The sequence below is a fragment of the Ranitomeya imitator genome, chromosome 1 (genome assembly GCF_032444005.1).
Source record: "Ranitomeya imitator isolate aRanImi1 chromosome 1, aRanImi1.pri, whole genome shotgun sequence".
NCBI classification, from domain to species: Eukaryota; Metazoa; Chordata; class Amphibia; order Anura; family Dendrobatidae; genus Ranitomeya; species Ranitomeya imitator.
The window spans coordinates 980,385,974-980,411,718 of NC_091282.1; the positions used below are offsets into that span (position 1 = coordinate 980,385,974).

General features: G+C 39.6%; 1 protein-coding gene across 1 annotated transcript in view; it reads right to left on the reverse strand.

Moving 5' to 3' along the window:
• Nucleotides 1-2,444: 2,444 nt before the first annotated feature.
• The window catches only part of NDNF (neuron derived neurotrophic factor), a 62,930-nt gene continuing 39,629 nt past the window's right edge, over nucleotides 2,445-25,745 (reverse strand). The window contains exons 2-4 of the mRNA XM_069743881.1: nucleotides 12,195-12,383; nucleotides 7,808-7,932; nucleotides 2,445-6,422 (exon numbers count right to left, since the gene is read on the reverse strand). Of these exons, the coding sequence (XP_069599982.1) occupies nucleotides 5,023-6,422; nucleotides 7,808-7,932; nucleotides 12,195-12,382 (1,713 nt within the window). The 5' untranslated portion in view covers nucleotide 12,383 and the 3' untranslated portion in view covers nucleotides 2,445-5,022. The remainder of the gene's footprint in view (nucleotides 6,423-7,807; nucleotides 7,933-12,194; nucleotides 12,384-25,745) is intronic.

A 25,745-nucleotide genomic window follows, 5' to 3' on the forward strand; every position in this document is an offset into this window, starting at 1 on the left:
TACTATGGGGTCTAAATGAGCCAGTGTAGGGGTGCTGTTTTCAGTTTTGTAGCTATGAAAGATATATGATTTATATTATTTTTATGCCTGAGAATGATAGGCATAGGTTACTCATGGGTAACCGTAAAGGGGCTTCAGTTGAAATTGTTTTGCATCAATAGGAAAAAACATATAATCCGAGTTATTCACCTCCGCAGATACAGTGATGAATCTCTGCCGCAGCTCCTGGGGATGGCATTGTAGAATAGCACAGCTGAGCCTAGTGATTGACGGCAATAACCACTGAAATCAATGTCACCTTTACAGCCTGTCAACAAGCAGGGGAGAGCCATTGCATGATCTGTGGAGGGTAAGCAATTCTGATTGTATTTTCCCTATACAAGGTTTGTATTGTTATTGGAATGATCGGGGTGAAATGGAAAGAAAGTTTTTCATTTTTACAATCAGGAAATTCTGATTTTCACTTGTACATTCTAATTGGGAACCTGTGATATGGGAAGTCGTCTCTGATCTGCAGGCGGGATATTATAAAGCAGGAGAAGCTGATCAGATTGATGTACATTCTTGTGAGAAAAGTGTCAGTAAAACTTGGATTTCCTCAATTAAAACCCTAGTGTTTGTTTGCACACAGGTCCAGTGGGCGGTTCTACTACTGATTGGACGTCTTCTCTGTGTGACTGTGCATCTCCGGTAAGTCACTGAGTAGGACCACCCAATGGACTCAATCGTACAGACAATAAAATACTGAATAAGATATACTGAATATTTTGCCATAGACGTATATATAAGATTCAGCACAGCTTCTCCTTCTATTTAATACTCAGTCCACAGATCAGACTGCATGTACACTGTGACAGGTTCCCTTTAAGCTGAAAATACAGCTTTAATGGAGAATTCAGGTTTGGATCACTTTTGCATCGTGAAGTGAGCTGTGTTCATGGTATCGCAAGCGCAATTTCATTACAGTAATACATTTGCATGAAACCTATTGAAATGTCAGCTTTCAGTAGCAGTGAAGGCACCAACTGCAATCACCTTCTGAAGTGGAGATGAGCGGAATTAGAACATCCCTTTAAGCTGAGGCCACATTAAGTTATGGGGATTGACCTGACACATGACAGATGTCCTAAGCCATACCGGCACGTGGTTCCCATTGATCACACTAAACCCTTTTAGAAGGGAACGGTCTGTACTAAAGAGAGAAGAAATAATACTTACCCAATTTTCTCTGTTGTTTTAAGTTACATGATGTGGGTCTAGCAAGACTGTCACAAAGTTGCAGTGCAGTAATTATAAAATTAGTTTTTGTCACACTTGCCTCGCTCTATAATAATATTCCAATCTCAAAGTGCCTCTATGCATACGTATAATAGGTATGCATTGCCAATGTATGTAGGGGAAGTTTAGGCACATACTTTAGCTGCATCCATAGACCCCTATTCATCTCACAGACATCAGTTTGTCCTATGCTCAATGTTAGATATCTCGATTAACAGGTTTTTTTTTTGCTGCACTATATATATATATATATATATATATATATATATATATACAAAACTTTTTTTAATAATGGATTGTTAAGGGTTGAGGATGTTATGTATGATGTGCACCACAGGCCTACAATTGCCATATGTATCAGGACTCAGGAGCTTTCCCCAGCATATATGCTTAACAGAAGGAAAAAACCCATAAGCACCACCGCTTGGCAAGGAGCAATTCACATTTGGGTTTCCATTGACTTAGAGACTGTCTCGGAGTTAAAAAAAAAAAAAGATAAATATTAAATCTTGCGCTACTCCAGCATTAATGCTCCCATTTTTCATTGCTAGTCTTTGATAACATGACAACAGTGATGATGCCGATAATTGTGGCGTGCAGGGTTGTCAACCGCTCAGAAAACCGTTTTAGAAATCTCTAAAACGGGGTGGAACATTTTTCAATAAAAATTTGCGACTGATTTTTATTTAATTTGTCCAGAAGTAATTAAAATGGAGGTTGACAACCCTGGTCACTGTACGTATTAGCACTGTGTGAATGCAGCCTGTCAGGGACTATTGTTAACAGGAAATCATATTATGATTAATCCTGAAAAATGACCTTGCCTGTCTTACTAGTTGCACTTTGCGTGCCGAAGGGGAACTCTGGTAGTCAACAGGCTTCCTATGGCTCTCCATTCTGCCTCAATATTTAATAATATCCGCATCCTAGTGATATGGACACCATTGAAAGTGGTGTATAAATTTGTCCACACGTAAAGAGGTCACATCCTCATGTGGTGGTAAAAATGGGACTAAATGTCATTAATAGTGGTGGCAATAGGGATGTTGCGTAAAATCAATGGTGGTGAAGGTAAATATACCTTCTCCATTGGGGTCTATGACTTTAAAGCTCCTCTAAAGCTTTTTTTATTAACCTACAACATATAAATAAAATGTTAAACACTATAAATAAATGTATCATTTATTTTACATCTTTGAAATATGAGAACCTTGTAATCACACATTTTTACACAAGTAGCAAATACAAAAAGAAAAAAAAAACACAACCATAAAAAATAACATATGAATACAAAGATAGTGACATTTTTTCAGAAATACTTCAAGATAGTAAAACACACATCTGATCAAAAACTGACTAGCAGATATAGGAAATCTGCCCATAGACCTTTGATATTTGTAGATGAATACCCATGACAATATTATGACTATGGTGGCTTACAAACCCTTCCACGACATCTCATGTTGGTTAAGAAAACAGATTGAGTAAAGTTGATCTATTGGTTTTGTTTAATTTTATTTTGTTACTTTTAGCTCTCCTCTTCCAGGGAATAAATATGCTTCTCATGTTAGTAGAATATCGGTTACATTAAGTTTATTATGTATTGCTATATCTACTAAAAAAAAATAAGGAAGAAAGAAAAAGCAGCACTAGCCGTACGTGTCTTGTAACTTTATTTAGCAGGAAATGTAGCAGTTAGGACACAACAGGAGGAATCTGGTGAATGTAGACCAGTGTTTCTCAACTCCAGTCCTCAAGTCCAAACAACAGGTCATGTTTTCAGGATTTCCTTAGTATTGCACAGGTGATAATTTCATCACCTGCTCAAGCATTAATTCCATTGCCTATGCAATACTAAGGAAATCCTGAAAACATGACCTGTTGTGGGGTCTTGAGGACTGGAGTTGAGAAACACTGATGTAGACGATGGTCATTTTGTGCTGCGCTGCGCTTCGTCTGGCCTGTGTTACCATGCGTTATCCTAGCCGCAACATCTTTCTTCCTTATTTTTTTACTGCACTGTCTTTTTTCATGCTGAGCACCACTTGTTATTTGTTTAACGTCTGGTTACATTTGTGCCGTTCGATAGTTGCCCAGCCATAACCTTCATAGACATTTTGCTTTATATCTAGGGTCATCTTTATTTTTTCTGAGAGTGTATTTATTGATATAATCTTAAGTTCCCTATACACAGTAGACAAACGTTGGATGAATTAACCGACCTTTGGAAGTCTATTGTGTAAGGAGGTTTCCCAACTTTTTTCTTGGCTAAACCAAATGACGCCCAAGAAGTAAGGCAGCAGCTTTCATACAGAACACCGGAGCGCTCGGCAAACCATACGCTCCTGTCTATAGAGCATTTGGATGAGATAGCTGCCAGCTGAATGATTGGCCAACAGCTATCTGTTTTGTATAAAGGAGTAGGGAAGAGTGACTGATGGGTCATGTATACATGGTGCCCACAAGCTATACTGCCTTGGTCTGAGTATATAGGTAGTGACCCATGACAGTAACATGAATCATTTACAGTTTTAAAAAGTTATGCCTGTGGTTTATTTCATTTTCTTTCACTCATCTGCTTTTCTGATGCTGAGTAATTGTATGATGCGGAGTTTGTATAGTATCTTACAATGTACTTCTGTTGAGTGATACAATTTAACACCAACATTCAGCCAGTTTCTGTACTGCCTATAGAAAGAAACACAATGCCCTTCATTAATAACATCTTGTCATCACAACACCACCTTGAAAAGGCTGAAACATTTAGTTTTGTGGATTAGACTACAAAGTGCTGTCAGTTATTGTGTGTTTTATCTCTTTTTATGCTACTCTTTATACTGGGTGGCCCTTTGAATATGTTTCTTTTAGGCCAACCGCAATACAAATGTCTGCTTTGTACTCCGTTTGATCCATAGTCTATTTTCTCCTTGCTATGTGATTTCTTTACATGTATACTGTTTATATCTGCATATAACTATATGATAGATTTAGATATTTTGCGCACATACTGGCATACAACAATTAAACAAGAGAACAAAATGCTTACATACAAAGTTCAGTCTCAATCTTGATTTAGTATGTCAGACATTGGGTAAACTAAAGAAATATATAATCTCGTACTTTTAATTTTTTTTATGTACATGAATATATGTTTGACAACTTTATACATACAATACATATTTAAAAAATAAACCTGTCTAGTAGGAATGTACAATAGCCAAGGAAAAGGAAAGTTCCAGTTAATACTTAGGAATGGGATCAATCTGTAGTTCTCAGAAAGGATTTTACAGTTTACCGTCATAGAGCTTAAACATTTCGGACAAAACTTTATAAAATAATTTACAGATAGTCTATCATCTCTAGATAGGATTTATGTAAGTATGAATAAGGCCAGGGGACTTGCCTTGGCCATGTATTTAGTAAAATAATTTAGAAGCAGTTCATGCACTGTGTGATGCAATTGAAATAGTCTCTTCTTTCTCCATTATCTACTATTATTACTTCATCTACCGAGAGTCTGATATTGTGCCTTACTCATGATATTGGTCTCTCAAAAAAATCCAGAGAAGCAGCAGGATACCCACTCACAATCAAACCACTTCAATATGTAAACAGGAGTATACAAGTTGACACCATTCTACATTAGGTTTTGTGTACTTGACAGGTCACGAGCTCTCTACTGCACAAGTAGTCAGTCAATATGGCCATCGTAGGATATATTTCACACACAAGTTCACATGGAATTTAACAGAACTTTCTTGTCTTTACAACTTTACTTTGATATTTGACTGAATGGCCTCCATGACCCATGACATAGACATCCAACACGTAAGACTTCCCAGCCTCAAGGCCTTTTATTGTCTCTGTGGTGACTGCTTTATGCAGGTTCTGACTGTAGAAATATTTGCAGAGGACTTTCTCTGATTTCTTTCTGGTATCAGGACCCAAACACTGGTTTTGTTCTCGTTTCTTTTGCTCTTCATTGTAGTCATCATCCACCTCTTTTTTATATACACAATACTTGTTTCTTTCTTGTGTTCCCAGCCACGCTATGGTGACTGAGGAGCACGTGCGTAATTTATCAAATCCTTTGATTCTTGTGTCTTCAGGGAGAGAAGGAAAAGGTTGTTTGTTGAACTTTGAAGTAGCCAATATCTTTAACATGGAAGCACCTTTCTTGCTGCCTTTAAGTCTGATCATATATTTAGCTTTAGGTTTTCCTCTTAGTTGGAATTGACGCACACCTTCCACACTCTGTGACAGAAGAAGTTTTCCATCTCTTCTAACCTGGATTTGGATAGCTTCCAAGCAAGAGTGAACTGAAAAGGTGACTTTTTGATGAGATGAAACTGGAGCAAATCTTAAAAACTTAGCACCTTTTCTCTTGATGAATACATCAGTAACTTTGCCATCTTTCAGCTCCATTGTCTTTTGTTTGGCTTCTTCTTTGGTTCGAGCAAAAGTTCCAACGTAAGCAGTACTCATATTTGTGGCAGAGTTAACTGCAAACACATCAAAGTAGTACTGGGTGTCAGGTTTCAGATCAGACACTGTAAATATATTTTTGTTTCCAATGCAAACCTTTTGAAGGTCATCTTTAGGTTTTGCTGTCATCTGACGGACCAACTTTGCAGATAAAGTCTTTGACATAAAATGCCGATCTTTGCTAGCATCATTTTCTGACGAAAACCCAAAATGTGCAAAGTCAAAAGGACTAAAGTCCAATCCAGGTTTAGGTGCCATCATAAAGGCATCATCAGCATTAATTTTAGCTTCAACAGCACAAATACTTTTAAAGTTGTGTTCTTTGTTTATAACAATGCAGTACTGGATAGGCTGTTTTAGTATGGATGATGTAGGTGTTGGTTTCCATGCCAGGGTGACTGTGGTCCTCCCAAGTGATGTCACATCAACTCTTGGATCATATGGTAATTCTGGGTAAGGCTGATCAGATTCTGGTGTTGTAGTGGCATAAACTTTAAAATGTGTGTCTTTTTCTGTAGAAATTAATTCAAGTTGATACAAACCAGATGGTGAATTGGTAGACACAAAGTATTCCACATCATTGCCTTTATAAGAGAACAACTCGGTACCTTCTTCATTCATAATCTGCTGTTTTTGCTGCTCTAGTGGTTCAGGTTCACCTGGAAATTCAGATAGGAAAATAGATCAGGGTACATGTTATTACAAAGAAATGCAAGTCTGCATTTGACTACCTGACCTTGCTTAATTATCCTAACTCCTGAACTCAACATCTGCTTGAAATCGTGAATCAGCAGTGGAAAAACTAAGAATCAAACTGTGCCAGATGGAAAAAGTAGAATGCATGTAAAAATTGACAGAATCAAATGGCTTATGAAATATAGACCAGATAGCCTCGCAGTCTGCCTTTCCTAACATTTGTGAAAAGATGGGTTGTCCTAAAAAGAGTGCTGTATTTGTGTGTGGTATGGTAATAGGATGGCATCCCTGCAACAGGACAGTTTAGAACAGTGGAAATGCATTTTCTGGAGTGATCAATCATGCTTTTCTATTTGGCAGTCTCATAAACATCTGCATATTATGCTGCATTCGCCACACCCATGTGAAAGTTATCATCCACCAAAAATGGAGACATGTCATCCAGGTTCTTTGTGGTGTGTGTTTGGTTCCAAGGCAATTAAAGACCCCTTGAAGGTCACTAAGTGAAAAATTTGTGAGGAGTAGATTTTGGTCTGTTCCCAATAGACTTTAATGGTCAAATTGGATCAAATTAAGACATGCTCTGAGTTATATGAATCTCACACTCAGATCCATGATTTTAATGGTAACAGAAGTGTGAATGCATCCATTCTACTCTATGAGTCCACATGCTGTCCGATAATTAACTGGACAGTGCACGGCCACGTCACACAGTTGAGAAAAAGCAGACCAAGACATTTAGTTTGATGATGGTCCTTTTTTGTTCCAGAATGATTGTGTCTCAGTACAGAAAGCAAGGTCTGTGAAGGCATTGTTGAATTAATTTGGCATGGAAGAACTTGACTGACCCACAACGAGCCCTAACCTGATTCCCCCTTAAAAACCTTTGGGATATTGTAGAATGGAAATTGCGGGCCAGGCCCTCTTGTCCAACATCAGTATTTGACCTCACAAATGCTCTTTTGCATGAATGGACAAAAATTCTTTCATCCACGCTCCAAAACCTTCTCAAAAGTCAAAGCTGTTATTACTGAAAATGCGGACCAATGCTATAGAAATCCCATATATCGCATATAGAAAATTAACCGAAAATGTATTAGGTTATCAGAGTATGACATAATTTATTTACAATTAATATGATGTATTTTCTTGTGTGAAAAAAATGCTGTGGCTTATAGGTATAGCTACAGGATACAAATATCGGTTATAACAACGTTAAGGATATGTTTACTGGCTTTATTTTGCATTGAATCTCAAAATCTTGAGAAAGGATATCCTGATATACAAAATTCATACATACATTGTAGAAAATATATATAATTACATAGGTTACATCACACATTATTACCTGATCCTTCTCCACTAGCCTCCTCAGGTAGTTCCTGCAAAGTAAGCTTCCACTCTAGAGGTGCGTCACATGGTGTGACAATGACCGAGAGAGGAGTGTTGTCTTCTTCCACCACAAAAAAATACCTACAATGAAAATAATTTACATTTTTTTTCATTGTATTACCTCATGTTTCTTATGGCCCCTTCACATTTTGCGACGCTGCAGCGATACCGACAACGATCCGGATCGCTGCAGCGTCGCTGTTTGGTCGCTGGAGAGCCGTCACACAGACCGCTCTCCAGCGACCAACGATGCCGGTAACCAGGGTAAACATCGGGTAACTAAGCGCAGGGCCGCGCTTAGTAACCCGATGTTTACCCTGGTTACCATGCTAAAAGTAAAAAAAAAAAAAACACTAGATACTTACCTACAGCCGTCTGTCCTCCAGCGCTGCGCTCTGCTTCTCTGCTCTCCTCTTGTACTGTCTGGGAGCCGGAAAGCAGAGCGGTGACGTCACCGCTCTGCTTTCCGGCTCACAGCCAGTACAGGAGGAGAGCAGAGCACAGCGCTGGAGGACAGACAGCTGAAGGTAAGTATCTAGTGTTTGTTTTTTTTTACTTTTAGCATGGTAACCAGGGTAAACATCGGGTTACTAAGTGCGGCCCTGCGCTTAGTAACCCGATGTTCACCCTGGTTACCAGTGAAGACATCGCTGGATCGGTGTCACACACGCCGATCCAACGATGTCTGCAGGGAGTCCAGCGACGAAATAAAGTTCTGGACTTTCCTCAGCGACCAACGATCTCCCAGCAGGGGCCTGATCGTTGGTCGCTGTCACACATAACGATTTCATTAACGATATCGTTGCTACGTCACAAATAGCAACGATATCGTTAACAATATCGTTATGTGTGAAGGTACCTTTAATGTTATTATTTGTTTCTAACAAAATTAATCTAAAAAATAATAATATATTCTAAGAATCACAATCAATTGTCTTAAGGGGGCTTTCAGATGTATCCATGGGTTGTCCAGCCACTTGTCTAAACAAAGGACTTCTAATACTTGGGTGGCTCTGCTTTTGGGACCCCTACTTCCCTGTTAAACTCTAATGTTTATGCTAGTTTCCCTGCAGCTGGGAAAACAATAGCAGCCTGTCAAGAATAAACACGATGGTATTCTGGTGCTATTAACATAGTAGATAGATAGACAGACAGACAGAAGACAGATATAGATAATATATAATAAATAGATAATAGATATATCTACTGTATAGATAGATAATAGATAGATAGACAGATAGATAGATAGGTAGATAGATAGATAGATAGATAGACAGAAACCATGGAAAGTCTACTTCTAAAGCAGATAGATGAAGCTGCAACCCATAATGAGGTCCTGGTTATGGGGGACTTTAACTACCCGGATATTAACTGGGAAACAGAAACCTGTGAAACCCATAAAGGCAACAGGTTTCTGCTAATAACCAAGAAAAATTATCTTTCACAATTGGTGCAGAATCCAACCAGAGGAGCAGCACTTTTAGACCTAATACTATCTAATAGACCTGACAGAATAACAAATCTGCAGGTGGTCGGGCATCTAGGAAATAGCGACCACAATATTGTACAGTTTCACCTGTCTTTCACTAGGGGGACTTGTCAGGGAGTCACAAAAACACTGAACTTTAGGAAGGCAAAGTTTGACCAGCTTAGAGATGCCCTTAATCTGGTAGACTGGGACAATATCCTCAGAAATAAGAATACAGATAATAAATGGGAAATGTTTAAGAACATCCTAAATAGGCAGTGTAAGCGGTTTATACCTTGTGGGAATAAAAGGACTAGAAATAGGAAAAACCCAATGTGGCTAAACAAAGAAGTAAGACAGGCAATTAACAGTAAAAAGAAAGCATTTGCACTACTAAAGCAGGATGGCACCATTGAAGCTCTAAAAAACTATAGGGAGAAAAATACTTTATCTAAAAAACTAATTAAAGCTGCCAAAAAGGAAACAGAGAAGCACATTGCTAAGGAGAGTAAAACTAATCCCAAACTGTTCTTCAACTATATCAATAGTAAAAGAATAAAAACTGAAAATGTAGGCCCCTTAAAAAATAGTGAGGAAAGAATGGTTGTAGATGACGAGGAAAAAGCTAACATATTAAACTCCTTCTTCTCCACGGTATTCACGGTGGAAAATGAAATGCTAGGTGAAATCCCAAGAAACAATGAAAACCCTATATTAAGGGTCACCAATCTAACCCAAGAAGAGGTGCGAAACCGGCTAAATAAGATTAAAATAGATAAATCTCCGGGTCCGGATGGCATACACCCACGAGTACTAAGAGAACTAAGTAATGTAATAGATAAACCATTATTTCTCATTTTTAGGGACTCTATAGCGACAGGGTCTGTTCCGCAGGATTGGCGCATAGCAAATGTGGTGCCAATATTCAAAAAGGGCTCTAAAAGTGAACCTGGAAATTATAGGCCAGTAAGTCTAACCTCTATTGTTGGTAAAATATTTGAAGGGTTTCTGAGGGATGTTATTCTGGATTATCTCAATGAGAATAACTGTTTAACTCCATATCAGCATGGGTTTATGAGAAATCGCTCCTGTCAAACCAATCTAATCAGTTTTTATGAAGAGGTAAGCTATAGGCTGGACCACGGTGAGTCATTGGACGTGGTATATCTCGATTTTTCCAAAGCGTTTGATACCGTGCCGCACAAGAGGTTGGTACACAAAATGAGAATGCTTGGTCTGGGGGAAATTGTGTGTAAATGGGTTAGTAACTGGCTTAGTGATAGAAAGCAGAGGGTGGTTATAAATGGTATAGTCTCTAACTGGGTCGCTGTGACCAGTGGGGTACCGCAGGGGTCAGTATTGGGACCTGTTCTCTTCAACATATTCATTAATGATCTGGTAGAAGGTTTACACAGTAAAATATCGATATTTGCAGATGATACAAAACTATGTAAAGCAGTTAATACAAGTGAAGATAGTATTCTGCTACAGATGGATCTGGATAAGTTGGAAACTTGGGCTGAAAGGTGGCAAATGAGGTTTAACAATGATAAATGTAAGGTTATACACATGGGAAGAAGGAATCAATGTCACCATTACACACTGAATGGGAAACCACTGGGTAAATCTGACAGGGAGAAGGACTTGGGGATCCTAGTTAATGATAAACTTACCTGGAGCAGCCAGTGCCAGGCAGCAGCTGCCAAGGCAAACAGGATCATGGGGTGCATTAAAAGAGGTCTGGATACACATGATGAGAGCATTATACTGCCTCTGTACAAATCCCTAGTTAGACCGCACATGGAGTACTGTGTCCAGTTTTGGGCACCGGTGCTCAGGAAGGATATAATGGAACTAGAGAGAGTACAAAGGAGGGCAACAAAATTAATAAAGGGGATGGGAGAACTACAATACCCAGATAGATTAGCGAAATTAGGACTATTTAGTCTAGAAAAAAGACGACTGAGGGGCGATTTAATAACCATGTATAAGTATATAAGGGGACAATACAAATATCTCGCTGAGGATCTGTTTATACCAAGGAAGGTGACGGGCACAAGGGGGCATTCTTTGCGTCTGGAGGAGAGAAGGTTTTTCCACCAACATAGAAGAGGATTCTTTACTGTTAGGGCAGTGAGAATCTGGAATTGCTTGCCTGAGGAGGTGGTGATGGCGAACTCAGTCGAGGGGTTCAAGAGAGGCCTGGATGTCTTCCTGGAGCAGAACAATATTGTATCATACAATTAGGTTCTGTAGAAGGACGTAGATCTGGGGATTTATTATGATGGAATATAGGCTGAACTGGATGGACAAATGTCTTTTTTCGGCCTTACTAACTATGTTACTATGTTACTATGTTACTATGATAGATAGATAGATAGATAGATAGCTAGATAGATAGATAGATAGATAGATAGATAGATAGATAGATAGATAGATAGAGAGATAGGTAATGATGGATAGCTAGACAATAGATAGATAGATGATTGATAGATAGATAGATAGATAGATAGATAGATAGATAGATAGATAGATAGATAGATAGATAGATAGATAGATATAGGATAGATAGACGATAGATAGATGGACAATAGATAGATAGACAATATAGATGGAAAATAGATAGATATATAGATATATAGATAGAGAGATAGGTAATGATAGATATATAGACAATAGATAGATAGATGATAGAAGATAGATAGATAGATAGATAGATAGATAGATAGATAGATAGATAGATAGACGATAGATAAATGGACGATAGATAGATAGACAATATAGATGGAAAATAGATAGATAGATAGATAGACAGAGAGATAATAGATAGATGAACTGGTCTTTATTTTTGCAGCTTATTTGATAGAACATGTACCTTTTAGGGTTATCTCTAAATAGATAACCATTGATCTCCGCTCCATCAGGAACTACAGATGAATCATGGAACATGGTTTTATCTTTGATCTGCATCTGGAACAGTTCTTCATCTCTTGTTGGTAATTTTTGGCCATTCAAACAAATCGGCAACAGGATCAACGTAATATACCAGTGAGACAGCAACATCCTGAGGAAAGAATAGAATAATATCAGAGTCGCTCGTATGTTTGCATGACATTCTGTACAAAATCCAAAATAAACTGTTCAATCTTTTAAATCCAATATGTTTGTCAGCTATAATATTGCGTATGCAACACCACAAAGACTTGATAACAAAAAAGTCAAAAAACACCAGAAACACTTTGCATCGCCTTTGTGCTATCAAGGCTTGTGGCATGTTTTTACATGAGACGCATGAAATACTATTACTGAGAACATATCGCCCTCTCACGGGTAACAACAGACGCCACTCTTACTCCCTATTACAGACACTTCAAGCACTGACAAGAATAATAAAGTAGGAAGCTGGTCACATACAACCCGGATGTAACTCAAGAATGACTTTCCTGAATCTGAGTACCAGCAGCTTCTTGTACCCTTGAGCTATGCTAACTATGTCATTATATGGGTATATCCAAAATCGTCACTTGTTTTTTTGCTAAACTGAAATATCACTAAGTTAAAATCAGAAAACCAAATGGAAAAAAATTATAATCTGGGCAAGAAACTGAATGCAAATTATATATTTTACTGCAAATTTTCCGACATTAACACAAGTCACAGGATGTCCTGGGACATGAGAAGTTTGTCAGCCGGTACATCATCCATGACTTAATAGTCTCCAATAAATAAATGTAAAAAGTAAAAAATATTTTCCCATATTAATCCCCCTTATTAAATAGACACATCTCTGTTATGGGATTACACAGACCAAAGCCTGACTCCTTAAATTCTTTGGATGAATAATCCACTTGAAAGACTCAAAATATGAAGAAGACACAATCTCCGCATCCTTTCTTCCTGCTTTTAATCTGTCATTTTTATGAGATCTGTAATCCCTAATTTTATAATGTGTTCTCCAAAACGTGATATGAATCCTATTCCAAAAGTTTGAAACGTATGTCTCACAGTCATTCAAAAAGATCTCTGTTGATTTGAGTTAAAGGGTAGTACATCAACAAGCAATTATTTTATCATTGCATTTCATATTCATTTTCAATGGCTCTCGGTCCTTTTGATCACTGAGAAACAAGTAAATCATAAAAGTATATGGCCATAAAACAGATATTTGCTTTACAAATGTAAGTACACCCCATCGATGATGATTGCAAATTAATTAACATTAAAGATCCCAGTCCCCTGATGAAGCCATACTAATCAGTGAAACATGTTAAAGTGATCAAAGTGCATAGACTGTTAATCAATGTGCTGCTTTTGGTGCTTTACTTCGATCCTCTCTCCTGAGGGGTATGTGGGCAGGGATTACAACTGAAATATTCTAATATTTTATAGGCTAGCATTGATAAATATAGGACACCACTATCATGAGACAAAAAGGGAATAAAAAAGCTTTATTTAACCCCTGGAAAAATCAAAGGGGAAGGCTGAAGAATGAGTGTCAGGAATAAGAGATAGCACCAAAATTATATGTCACACATGTTTTAGCATTTTTTTATTGAATAAATAACAAACCCATGAAGGAAGCACAGAAAATAAATGATGCAATTACATTTTCAATAGTATATTCACATTAATGAGTCCATTTAGTGGGCTTCCTAAAAAGAAGTATTTAAAGGGAATCTGTAATCAGAAAATTATCAGGTTTCTGTGTTCAATTTTTTTTCACCATATCCCAAACTTTATTAAAATTAGAATTGAAATTTTCACAGTGGCCACTGCGCCTTTTTTTTATACTTCCAGCTGTTTGTTGTGTTGTGCATATTAGTAGCAATGAACAGACTAAAGTTTTGGTTCGGCAACCAAAATGGTACCTGACCTTAATCGCAAACCCAGACCCCACTTAAGTGAATGGGGGGATCCCGAACATCTGGCCGTTCCCATGCTCTCATCTGTGTGACAGCAAAGAAAACACCGCCTTTGAATGCCGGTTACATTCCTGACGTTAACGACCACCATAGCTTGTCAGTAGCTGTGATTCGCGGTAAAACGTTTACCGCCGGCCAGGCATCGGTTGATGATTACTACTCTCATCAGCATGCGCCTGGTCTCGCTGATAGCAGAAAGGACACTCGACCTTGATGAGAGTATTCACCAGCCGGCATCTATGCATAATAAGAAAGATGTCAGTATGATATATAATTAGTGCAGTGCGTGACCTGCAGATTAACCGCATATCTGAAGGTTAACAGCGTAATTTCTGGTGACAGGTCCCCTTTAAATGTTTCAGATCACCAAACAAATTTAAATGTTAGACAAAGATAACACAAGTAAACATAAAATTCAGTTTTTAAATGATGATTTTTTATTATGAACCCCTTATTGACCAGAGCTTTTTTCGGTTTTGCGTTTTTGTTTTTCGCTTCCCTTCTTCCCAGAGCCATAACTTTTTTATTTTTCCGCCAATATGGTCATGTGAGGGCTTATTTTTTTCAGGACGAGTTTTACTTTTGAACGGCACTGTTGGTTTTACCATGTTGTGTGCTAGAAAACAGGAAAAAATTCCAAGTGCGGTGAAATTGCAAAAAAAGTGCAATCCCACACTTTTCTTTTTTTTGCTAGGTTCACTAATTGCTAAAACTGACCTGCCATTATGATTCCCCAGGTCATTACGGGTTCATTGACACCAAACATGTCTAGGTTATTTTTTATCAAAGTGGTAAAAAAAATTGCGCAATTTTCCAAGACCTGTAGCCTCTCCATTTTTCGTGATCTTGGGTTGGGGGAGGGCTTATTTTTTGCGTGCCGAGCTGACATTTTTAATGATACTATTTTGGTGCAGATACATTCTTTTCTTTGCTGGTTATCGCTGGAGCCTGCATCAAAGTCGGGGTTCTGCCATTGGACTTACTATTCGGTCTGATGGCAGAAAGGGGTTAAGGTAAAAAGGAAATCAAACCTACATGGCATTGTGTGAAAAAGTGATTGCCCCCTAAACCTAATAACTGGTTAGGCCACCCTTAGCAACAACATCGGCAATCAAGTGTTTGCAATAACTGTCATTGAGTCTTTTACAGTGCTCTGGAGGAATTTTGGCCCACTCATCTTTGCAGAATTGTTGTAATACAGCCACATTAGAGGGTTTCCGAGCACGACCCTCCTTTTTATGGTCATGGCACAGCATCTCAATCAGACTAAGATCAGAACTTTGACTAGGCAACTCCAAAGTCTTAATTTAGTTTTTCTTAAGCCAATCAGAGGTAGATTTGTTGGTGTGTTTTGGATCATAATCCTGCTGGATAACCCAAGTGCTCTCCAGCTTGAGGTCAGACATTTTCCTTCAGCATTTTCTGGTATACAGCAGAATTCATGGTTCCATTTACCACAGCAATCCCAGACCATCAAACTATCACCACCATATTTTACTGTTGGTATGATGTTTCTTTTCAGATATGCTGTATTTTTTCTATGGCAGATATAATGGGACATACACATTCCATAAAGTTCAACTTTAGTCTCGTGAGTCCACAGGGTATTCTCTCAAAAGTCTTGACAGGTCTCTTTCTTATAGTGGAGTCATGAACAGTGACCTTAACTGAGGCAAGTGAGGCCTGTAGTTCTGTGGATGTTGCTGTGGGGTCTTTTGTGACCTCTTGGATGAGTCACCTCTGTGCTCGTGGGGTAATTTTGGTCAGCCGGACACTCCTGGGAAGGTTCCCCACTGTTCCATGTTTTTGCCATTTTGCCATTTGTTGATAATGGATCTCTTTAGATCGTGGCAAGATGTCAGGCTTTTGGGGAACTTTTAGTCTGCTTCACTTTGTCAGGCAGGTCCTAGTTAAGTGATTTTTTGATTGAAAACAGGTATAGCTGTAATCAGAGCTGCATATGGCTAGGGAATTTGAACTTAGCTTACCAAAGATGTGATCAACCACAGGTAATTGATGTTTTAAGAGAGGGGGCAATCAACCATGCAAAAGAATAGGAAATAAGGAACACCTTTTAACAACACTATATTTATTTATTAACAAGTACATTAAAATACACACCCAAGATAAAATTAGTTCACAGCCACCCGGTATTCCAGCAGCTGGAAACTCCAGTAACCTTAAAGTCTCTCTTAAAGTCTCATTTAAGGTATCTGGGCCTCACACCTGCCAGGAGACCTGATGGCTGTAAACTCTGGTAAGCTTTAAGGTTACCTGAGTTCACAGCCACCTGGTCTCATGGTAACTCTAGTGCTGGACTTATGAGTGCCGGAGTGTCGAATGCCAGACTCGCGGTCGTTCATCAGTACGGCACTGGCGCTGCAACGTGTAAGAACCAGCTGCTATGAACAAAGGTGACCTTACAGTAGGGTTACTGCAGGTCACAGAGTGACTCACATAGAGGTTACCATGAGAACTGCCACCTGTGACCTGTGGTAACCTTAATCACATTACGGCTCATCACTGAAGCCGGCAGTACTCACGCTAAGCTCACCCTATTCCAGATGCAATGGTGAATGGTCACTTTCCTAATGTCAGGGATTATTGTGAGACCTCATCATCAAGGATTAATGGCGGACAGGTAAGGATTACTTTTATTTTTTAATTTTTTAATCTTAATAAATGAGTAAAAGAGAGAATTTGTCGAGGAGTGTTTTGTTCAATTAAAGGACTTTTCTCTGTGCGTGTCTTTCTTACTTTGATTATGGAGTTAGTAACAGGGGTGTCTAATAGACACCTCTCTATTACTAACCATTGGGCTTGATGTCAGCTGACATTACAATGCTGACATCATCCCCAAAATATTACCCTGCGTGCCAACACACCAGGGAAAGTTGGAAGAGCAGAGTCAATGCACCAGAATGGATGCTTCTTATGATGTGCCTTTTCTGGGGCAGCTGCTGGATGCTATTTTTAAGGCTGAGAAGGGCCAAATATCCATGGACCTTCCCACCCTGAGAATACCAGCCCCAAGCTGCCTGCTTTAACTTGGATGGTCATCAAAAAAAAGAAAAATGTTGTATGGGCCCTCTATTTTTAATAGCCAGCCAGCCTTCAGTTGTATGCTTTCCCTGAGTTAGTTATCAAAAATAGAGGGGACTTCACGTCTGGTTTTTTTTTACATTTATTTGTTTAGATGGTTCACCAGCCAATCACTGCCATGCCAATACTTGACATGGCTGTGATGGGGCCAGAAGTGCCCACACAAGAAAAGCTTGTTGATTGGCTGCACTGCAGCCTTTCACTAAGCTTTGTTTGGGCTGCTGAACCCGACCAGTCACACTACCTTCTGCATGTAGTTCGTGTTCATGGTCCATGCATAGACACTTGATATTCGGTGCGAACCTCAAACTTTACCATTCGAATTCACCCATCTCTACAGATCTTTTCTATTGAAGTATCAACTGAGCATGTACGAAGGTCATAGTGGATCCTGTTAGGGTTGAGCGAAACGGGTCAGCCATTTTCAGAAGTCGCTGACTTTTGGCAAGGTCGGGTTTCATGAAACCCAACCCGACCCCTGTGTGGGGTCGACCATGAGGTCAGCGATCCTCTGAATCTGGTATCGGAATTCCGATACCGAGTTCCGATATGTTTGCAATATCGGAAATCGGTATCGCAATCCATATTTAAGTGTAAAAGAAAGAATTAAAATAAAAAATATTGCTATACTCACCCTCTGACGCGCCTTGGTACTAACCGGCAGTCTTCCTTCCTTAGAATCAGCACTTGAAAGACCTTCGGTGACGTCGTGGCTTGTGATTGGTCGCGCGACCAATCACAAGCCGCGACGTCACCGAAGGTCCTTCAGGCGCTGATTCTTAGGAAGGAAGGCTGCCGGAAAGAAGCAGGGCGCGTCCGAGGGTGAGTATATTCTTATTAGGTATATACTCACCCTCGGACACGCCCTGCTTCTTTCCGGCAGCCTTCTTTCCTAAGAATCAGCGCTTGAAGGACCTTCGGTGACGTCGCGGCTTGTGACTGGTCGCGTGAGCGATCACATGGGCCGTCGCGCAACCAATCACAAGCCGCAATGTCACCGAAGGTCCTTCAAGAGCTGATTCTATGGAAGGAAGACTGCCGGTTAGTACTAGGGCGTGTCAGAGGGTAAGTATAGCAATATTTTTTATTTTATTTCTTTCTTTTACACTTAAATATGGATCCCAGGGCCTGAAGGAGAGTTTCCTCTCCTTCAGACCCTGGGAACCATAGTAACCTATTGCAATGCATTGGGTTTTGGCCGACCCCGACCCCAACTTTTTTATAGGATCGGCCGATTTCACTCGACCCGACTTTTGAGAAACCCGACCCGATCCTATAAAAGTAAAGTTCGCTCAACCTTAGATCCTGTGGATAGATATCACAGGATCCACTCTCTATGCAATATCACCTGTGTATAGATGTGTTACCTGTTATTGCAATCCTGACTCTGATGATAAAAGCCTGCTGAAAACTCTTCCTGAAATAGCAGGAAATAAGAAGTGAAAATAGCCCCAGTGAACAGTGTGAAAATTGCAATATTACTGCATACAGTGGGGAAAATAAGTATTTGATACACTGCCGATTTTAAAAGTTTTCCCATATGCAAAGAATGGAGAAGGGCTACATGCAAGATCGCGCCTTGTGGGGTAAGGATCATTGTGAGAAATGTCAGGAATCAGCCATAAGAACTACAAGGAGGTCCTGGTCAATGACCTGAAGACAGTCTTAAGCATTCCTGCTAGTAACACACTACGCTGTCATGGATTAGAATCCTGCTCATGCCAGCACATGTTCAGGCCTGTTTGAAGTTCGCCAGTGACCATCTGGATGATTCAGAGGAGGCATGGGAGAAGGTCATGTGGTCACATGACACCTAAATACACCTTTTTGGTATCAAATCTACCTGCCATGTGTCGAGGAAGAAGGCTGGGTACAACCGCAAGAACACCATCCCAACCATGAAGCATGATGGGGAAACATTATACTTTGGGGTTGATTTTCTGCAAAGGACACAGCACAACTGCATTGTGTTGAAGGTAGAATAGCTAGAGTCATGTATCACAAGATTTTAGCCAACAATCTCTTTCCCTTAGTAAGAGCATTGAATGAAGACTGGTCATGGCTGGGTCTTCCAGCATGACAATGATCTGAAATGCACAGCCAGGGCAACTAACAATTGGCTCTGTAAGAAGCATTTCAAGGTTCCTGAGTGGCCTAGCCAGTCTCCAGATCTGAACCCAATAGAAAATCTTTGGAGGGAGCTGAAACTTTATGTTGCCCATCAATCGCCCCAAAACCTGAAAGAGCTGGAGAAGATCTGTATGGAGGAGTGGGCCAAAATCCCTGCTACAGTGTGTGCAAACTTTGTCAAGAACTGCAGGAAACGTCTAACCTCTATAAATGCAAACAAACGTTTATGTACCAAATATTAAGTTCTATTTTTCTATTGTATTAAATAAAATGCAAACTAATTATGTGAAAAAACATACAAGGTGATTATCTTGATTTTTTTTAAGATTCTGTCTCTTACAGTTGAAGTGTACCTACAATAAAAATGATAGACCCCTGCATTCTTTGTAGTTGGGAAAACTTGCAATATCGGCAGTGTATCAAATACCTATTTCTTCCACTGTATATTTGTTTTTAATAACGATATACAAAACCTAATTTAAGCAATGATTATATTCTAATGACACATTACCTAAAGTATTAAGACTTGATTATAACTCAGCAGGTGTGAAAGTACAGGTCTCATCCTTGGTATGTTTAATTCTTTGTTTAGATATAAATAGTCAACTCAATGAATGATCTTTGATTTTTTTCAGTCTGTCAAATGTAACAAATGCTATGATCACAGGTTGTTTTAGAAATTAAAAAAAAAGCCTACACCACCTGAGGCATATTTAAACAAAACATCCACAAACAAAAATGCCCACTCAAGCCAGTCAGGTGAGCTACGATTCTTTTTTGCTTTTTTTGCTACTAAGCAAGTTCCTGCATAATAACTATGAAATCTGTCAGCCATTGGATCAGTTTGACAAAGAGTAGACACTTCAAGAGGCTGAAGATGACAGCTGTGGATGAAAAGAAGAGCAGAGCCAGTATACTTCAGTAAAGTACTTAACGCTGCACTTATTACTAAGAGATAAACCAGCTAGGTGTTAGCATGGAAATAGACACATTGTTTGGAGCTACAACTCAGCTTTAATGGTCCTTCAGGTTGTAAAACTGGTAGAAAAAAATGACAGTGTAAACACCCTCCCTCTTATAATTGGGGATGTGGTTGTGATGAGAATTAGTCAATCACATATAACCTCATGTTTAATAGTAGTCCGTACACAGCTGCCATCCTTTATAGTGATTCTGATTAACCCCCATATAAAGTTTATCTGTTCTAGTAGAATACTGCTGACATTTTCTTAGGTGCATTTACTGCAAAAGCAATGGTCCATAAACAGTTTACACCAAATCTTCGGGGTCTGATTGTTGAAAATTATCAGTCTGGAGAAGGTTAGAAAAACATTTCACAGGCCTTAGATTTATCATGGAAGACTAAGAAGATGGTCATCAAGAAATCGATTAAATTTTGCACAATAGTGATTTTACCTAAAAAGCCTTTTCTTGAATAAAAAAACATTCAAGTACAGCTATGTTTTGCTAAAACCTACATCAAGTCTACAAAAAGCATGTGGGAAAATGTGTTGTGGTCTGATGAGACAACTTTTAGCTATAATTCCAAAAGATTTGTTTGGTGCAAAGATTTTTTGGAGCTTCTCCAAAAAAAACATCACACCCACAGTGAAGCATGGTCAAAGTAGCATTATGCTTCAAAGCTGTTTTTCAGCAGCCGAAACTGGAGCTTTAGATAAGCGGAGGTAAACATAAACATTTCCAAATATGACTCAATTTTGCATCAAAACCCTCAAGCCTCTGCTAAAAAGCTGAAGATGAAGAGGAATTTCACCTTTCAAGACAGAGATCGTAAACATAACTCAAAATCAATTAAAAATGACTTTTTCCTGAAGAAGAACAGAATTTTGGAATGGCCGAGCCAAAGCCCAGACCTTAGTCCAACTGAAAATCTATGCGGTACCTGAAGATGATGCTGTACACAGAGGTCCTTACAATTGAGCGCTACTGCAAGGAAGAGTGGACAAAGATAACCAATTCTAGATGTGTCATGCTGATAGACTCCTATCCAAAAACACTGAATGCTGTCACAAATTAAAAGGGTCCTTCAACAAAGTATTATTTTAATGGTGTACATATTTATTGCACCACGTTATTTCAGTTCTTTATTTTCCTTTTTCATCTTAAAATAATTCAGTTTGTGTATCAATTGAATTGTACAGGTTATACGTGGCATTAAAGATGGAAAAAGTTCTGAAATGATTCCTCTTGCTATGATGTTTACATGACAAAAACCTGGCATTTTAGAAAGGATGTGTAGACTTTTTATATGTTCATATAAATGTGTATGCCTAGTATTGATGATATTTATTATTATGTAATACACTGGCAGAAATAGGCAAAATGGATAAATGTATAAAGATGATTTCACATCCTAACTTTTGTTCTTATCACAAAAGTGGAATAAGGTCATTTGTACTGTGGGAATATTTCATGAGACTGATAGCAGCGTTAATCCACTAACTCTTATTCTGCTCCATTTAAATAATCAAAGACATATCTCACGTAGTGAGGCAGAACTGCATGACCGTGGTAAAGCCTTCTCTCCCTTGTCATCTTTACATGAATCGGGAGATTTCCTATATGAGCTTTAAAGCTTCATTACAGGCTGTGATCTTCCTTGCATGGATTTCAGCACCCTCTGCAATGTCAGATGTCCTTATATCGCCATGCCAGATTTTATATGACAGAATTTCATAATCCTCTTTTAATACGGGAGGTCTAATTAATAGAATGAAGCAAAAATATTCAGCGCTTGTCTGGTCATTATGCATTAGGATTTTCCCCTAAGTTTTTTGATCCGGATTAAAGACAAGAAAAAAGAAATAAATGGGTTTCAATTGCCAGACACAAAATGAATACTGATTGACTGTCAAATAAGCTCTGCGGTGAAAGCAAAATATTATATACATCTGTTCTCATATTTCTGCCATCATCTTTGGAAACAGTGTATCTGGATTGTCTGACTTATATAATACTAGATGGCGGCCCGATTCTAACGCATCGGGTATTCTAGAATGTGTATTTATGTATGTATATAGCAGCCACATAGTATATAGCACAGGCCACGTAGTATATAGGAGCCATGTAGTATATAGCAGACAAATACTACGATGTGTTAATACAGGCCACTCAATATAAAACAGTGGCCACGCAATATATAACAGTGGCCACGCAGTATATAACACAGCCACGTACTATATAACACAGCCTACGCAGTATATAGCAGCCACGCAGTATATAACACAGGCCATGCAGTATATAACACTGGCCACGTAATATATAGCACAGCCCACGCAGTATATAGCAGCCACATAGTATATAACACTGCCCAAGCAGTATACAGCAGCCATGTAGTATATAACACTGCCCACACAGTATATAACACTGGTCACATAGTATATAACACTGCCTATGTAGTATATAGCAGCCACGCGGTATCTAACACAGCCCAGGTAGTATACAGCAGTGTGGGCACCATATTCCTGTTAAAAAAATAATTAAAATAAAAAATAGTTATATACTCACCCCCTGGGATCCACCGAAGCTCCGGCGATACGCGCGCGGCTGCCACCATCTTCCGTTCCCAGAATGCATTGCGAAATTACCCAGATGACTTATCGGTCTCGCGAGACCGCTAAGTCTTCGGGGTAAGTTCGCAATGCATCGCCGGGAATGGAAGATGGCGGCTAGTGCAAGCGCATCGTCGGACGACGGAGGGTGAGAATAGCAGGTTTTTTGTTTTTTTATTATTTTTAACATTAGATCTTTTTACTCTTGATGCCGCATAGGCAGCATCAATAGTAAAAAGTTGGGGATACACAGGGTTAATAGCAGCGGTTACGGAGTTTCAAGGAGTCCTTGAAAAAGCCACTGAGGCGAAACGTACGTTGGAGTCGGAGTCCCTGTGAGCTACAGATCACCTCCACACTGGTACTAGTATTTCTCCAAAGACTTTAATGCACCTTGCTGTCTTGATAGACCATTTATTATATTTTGCACAAGCAAAGTCTGGTTAGACGGCTCACTATTGTTGTATATGTGGGTTTTTTCTCCCCTGGAGTATATCTTGTCTGGTATCCTTTATTATATTATTTGGATCTGTTCTTTGCACTTATTATTTATTATTTTTTTGTAATATGATATTGTACAGTTCTGTTGTCAGTTTTTCGGTTTTATATCTTATTTAAAATAAATTTGGTTTTTAAAACTTCTTTGATGCTTTAGTTTCTTGTCCACTTTGATGTAGGTTTTGTGGCGTTCAAATCCTGCACCAATTCGCGGTCGGACTGCGCCTGTCACTGATTGTTTGTGGCTGGCCATGTAGTATATAGCACAGACACGTAGTATATAACAGCCCATGCAGTATATTGCACAGCCACATAGTATATTGCACAGCCACATAGTATTTTGCACAGCCACGTAGTATATAGTACAGCCACGTAGTATATAGCACAGCCCACTGAGTATATATCATATATCACAGCCCACAGAGTATATAGCACAGCCATGTAGTATATAACAGCCCAGAGTGTATAGCACAGCCACGTAGTATATAGCACAGCCCACATAGTGTATAACAGCCCACATAGCATATAACACAGCTACGTAGTATATAACAGCCCACGCATGCAGTATATAACACAGACCACATAGTGTATAACACAGCCCATGTAGTGTATAACACAGCCCACGTAGTGTATAACACAGCCCACGTAGTGTATAACACAGCCAATGTAGTGTATATCACAGCCACATAGTATATTGCACAGTCACGTAGTATATTGCACAGCTCACATAGTATATTGCACAGGCCACATAGTATATTGCACAGGCCACGCAGTATATTGCACAGCCCAATCAGTATATTGCACAGCCCATGCAGTACATTGCACAGCCCACGCAGTATATTGCACAGCCCACGTAGTATATTGCACAGCCCACGTAGTATATTGCCCAGCCCACATAGTATATTGCACAGCCCACGTAGTATATTGCACAGCCCACGTAGTATATTGCCCAGCCCACGTAATATATTGCCCAGCCCACGTAGTATACTGCACAGCCCATGTAGTATATTGCACAGCTATGTAGTATATTGCACATCCCACGTAGTATATTGCACAGCCCATGTAGTATATTGCAAGCCATAGTATATTGCACAGCCCACGTAGTATATTGCCCAGCCCACGTAGTATATTGCCCAGCCACGTAGTATATTGCACAGCCCATGTAGTATATTGCCAAGACCACGTATTATATTGCACAGCCCATGTAATATATTGCACAGCCCATGTAGTATATTTCACAGCCACATTGTATATTGCACAGCCCACGTAGTATATTGCCCAGCTCACGTAGTATATTGCACAGCCCACGTAGTATATTGCACAGTTCACGTAGTATATTGCCCAGCCAAAGTAGTATATTGCCCAGCCCACGTAGTATATTGCACAGCCCACATAGTATATTGCACAGCCCACGTAGTATATTGCACAGCCCACATAGTATATTGCCCAGCCCACGTAATATATTGCACAGCCCATGTAGTATATTGCACAGCCCATGTAGTACATTGCACAGCCCATGTAGTATATTGCACAGACCATGTAGTATATTGCCCAGCCCATGTAGTATATTGCACAGCCCATGTAATATATTGCACAGCCCACATAGTATATAGCAATGTGGGCATCATATCCCTGTTAAAAAAAAGAATTAAAATAAAAAAAAGTTATATACTCATCTTCCATTGGCCCCCGGATCGAAGCGGTTACCGACGCTCCTCGCGCGCTCTGGTCTGAAGAGTGCATAGCAGTCTCGCGAGATGATGACGTAGCGGTCTCACGAGACCGCTACGTCATCATCTTGCAAGATCGCAGTGCATGGACCGGTCACCAAACCGTCGTGAGGAGCGGGAAACGCCTGTTTGGGATCCGAGGGGCCGATGGACGGTGAGTATAGGCAGCATCAATAGTAAAAAGTTGGTCACACAGGGTTAATAGCAGCATTAATGGAGTGCATTACACCGCAGCATAACGCGGTCCGTTAGCGCTGCCATTTACCCTGTGTGAGCGCTGACTGGAGGGGAGTATGGAGCGGGCACTGACTGCGGGGAGTGTTGTGAATTCCGCTTTTGGGCTCCCTCCGGTGGTTGTAAGTGGCACTTTTGTGAGTTCTGCTCTTGGGCTCCCTCTTGTGGTTTCTAGTGGTATGGCTGCTCCTTGGAGTTAGCTGTCATCAGCTGCCTCCACTTATTGTCCGCTATTTAA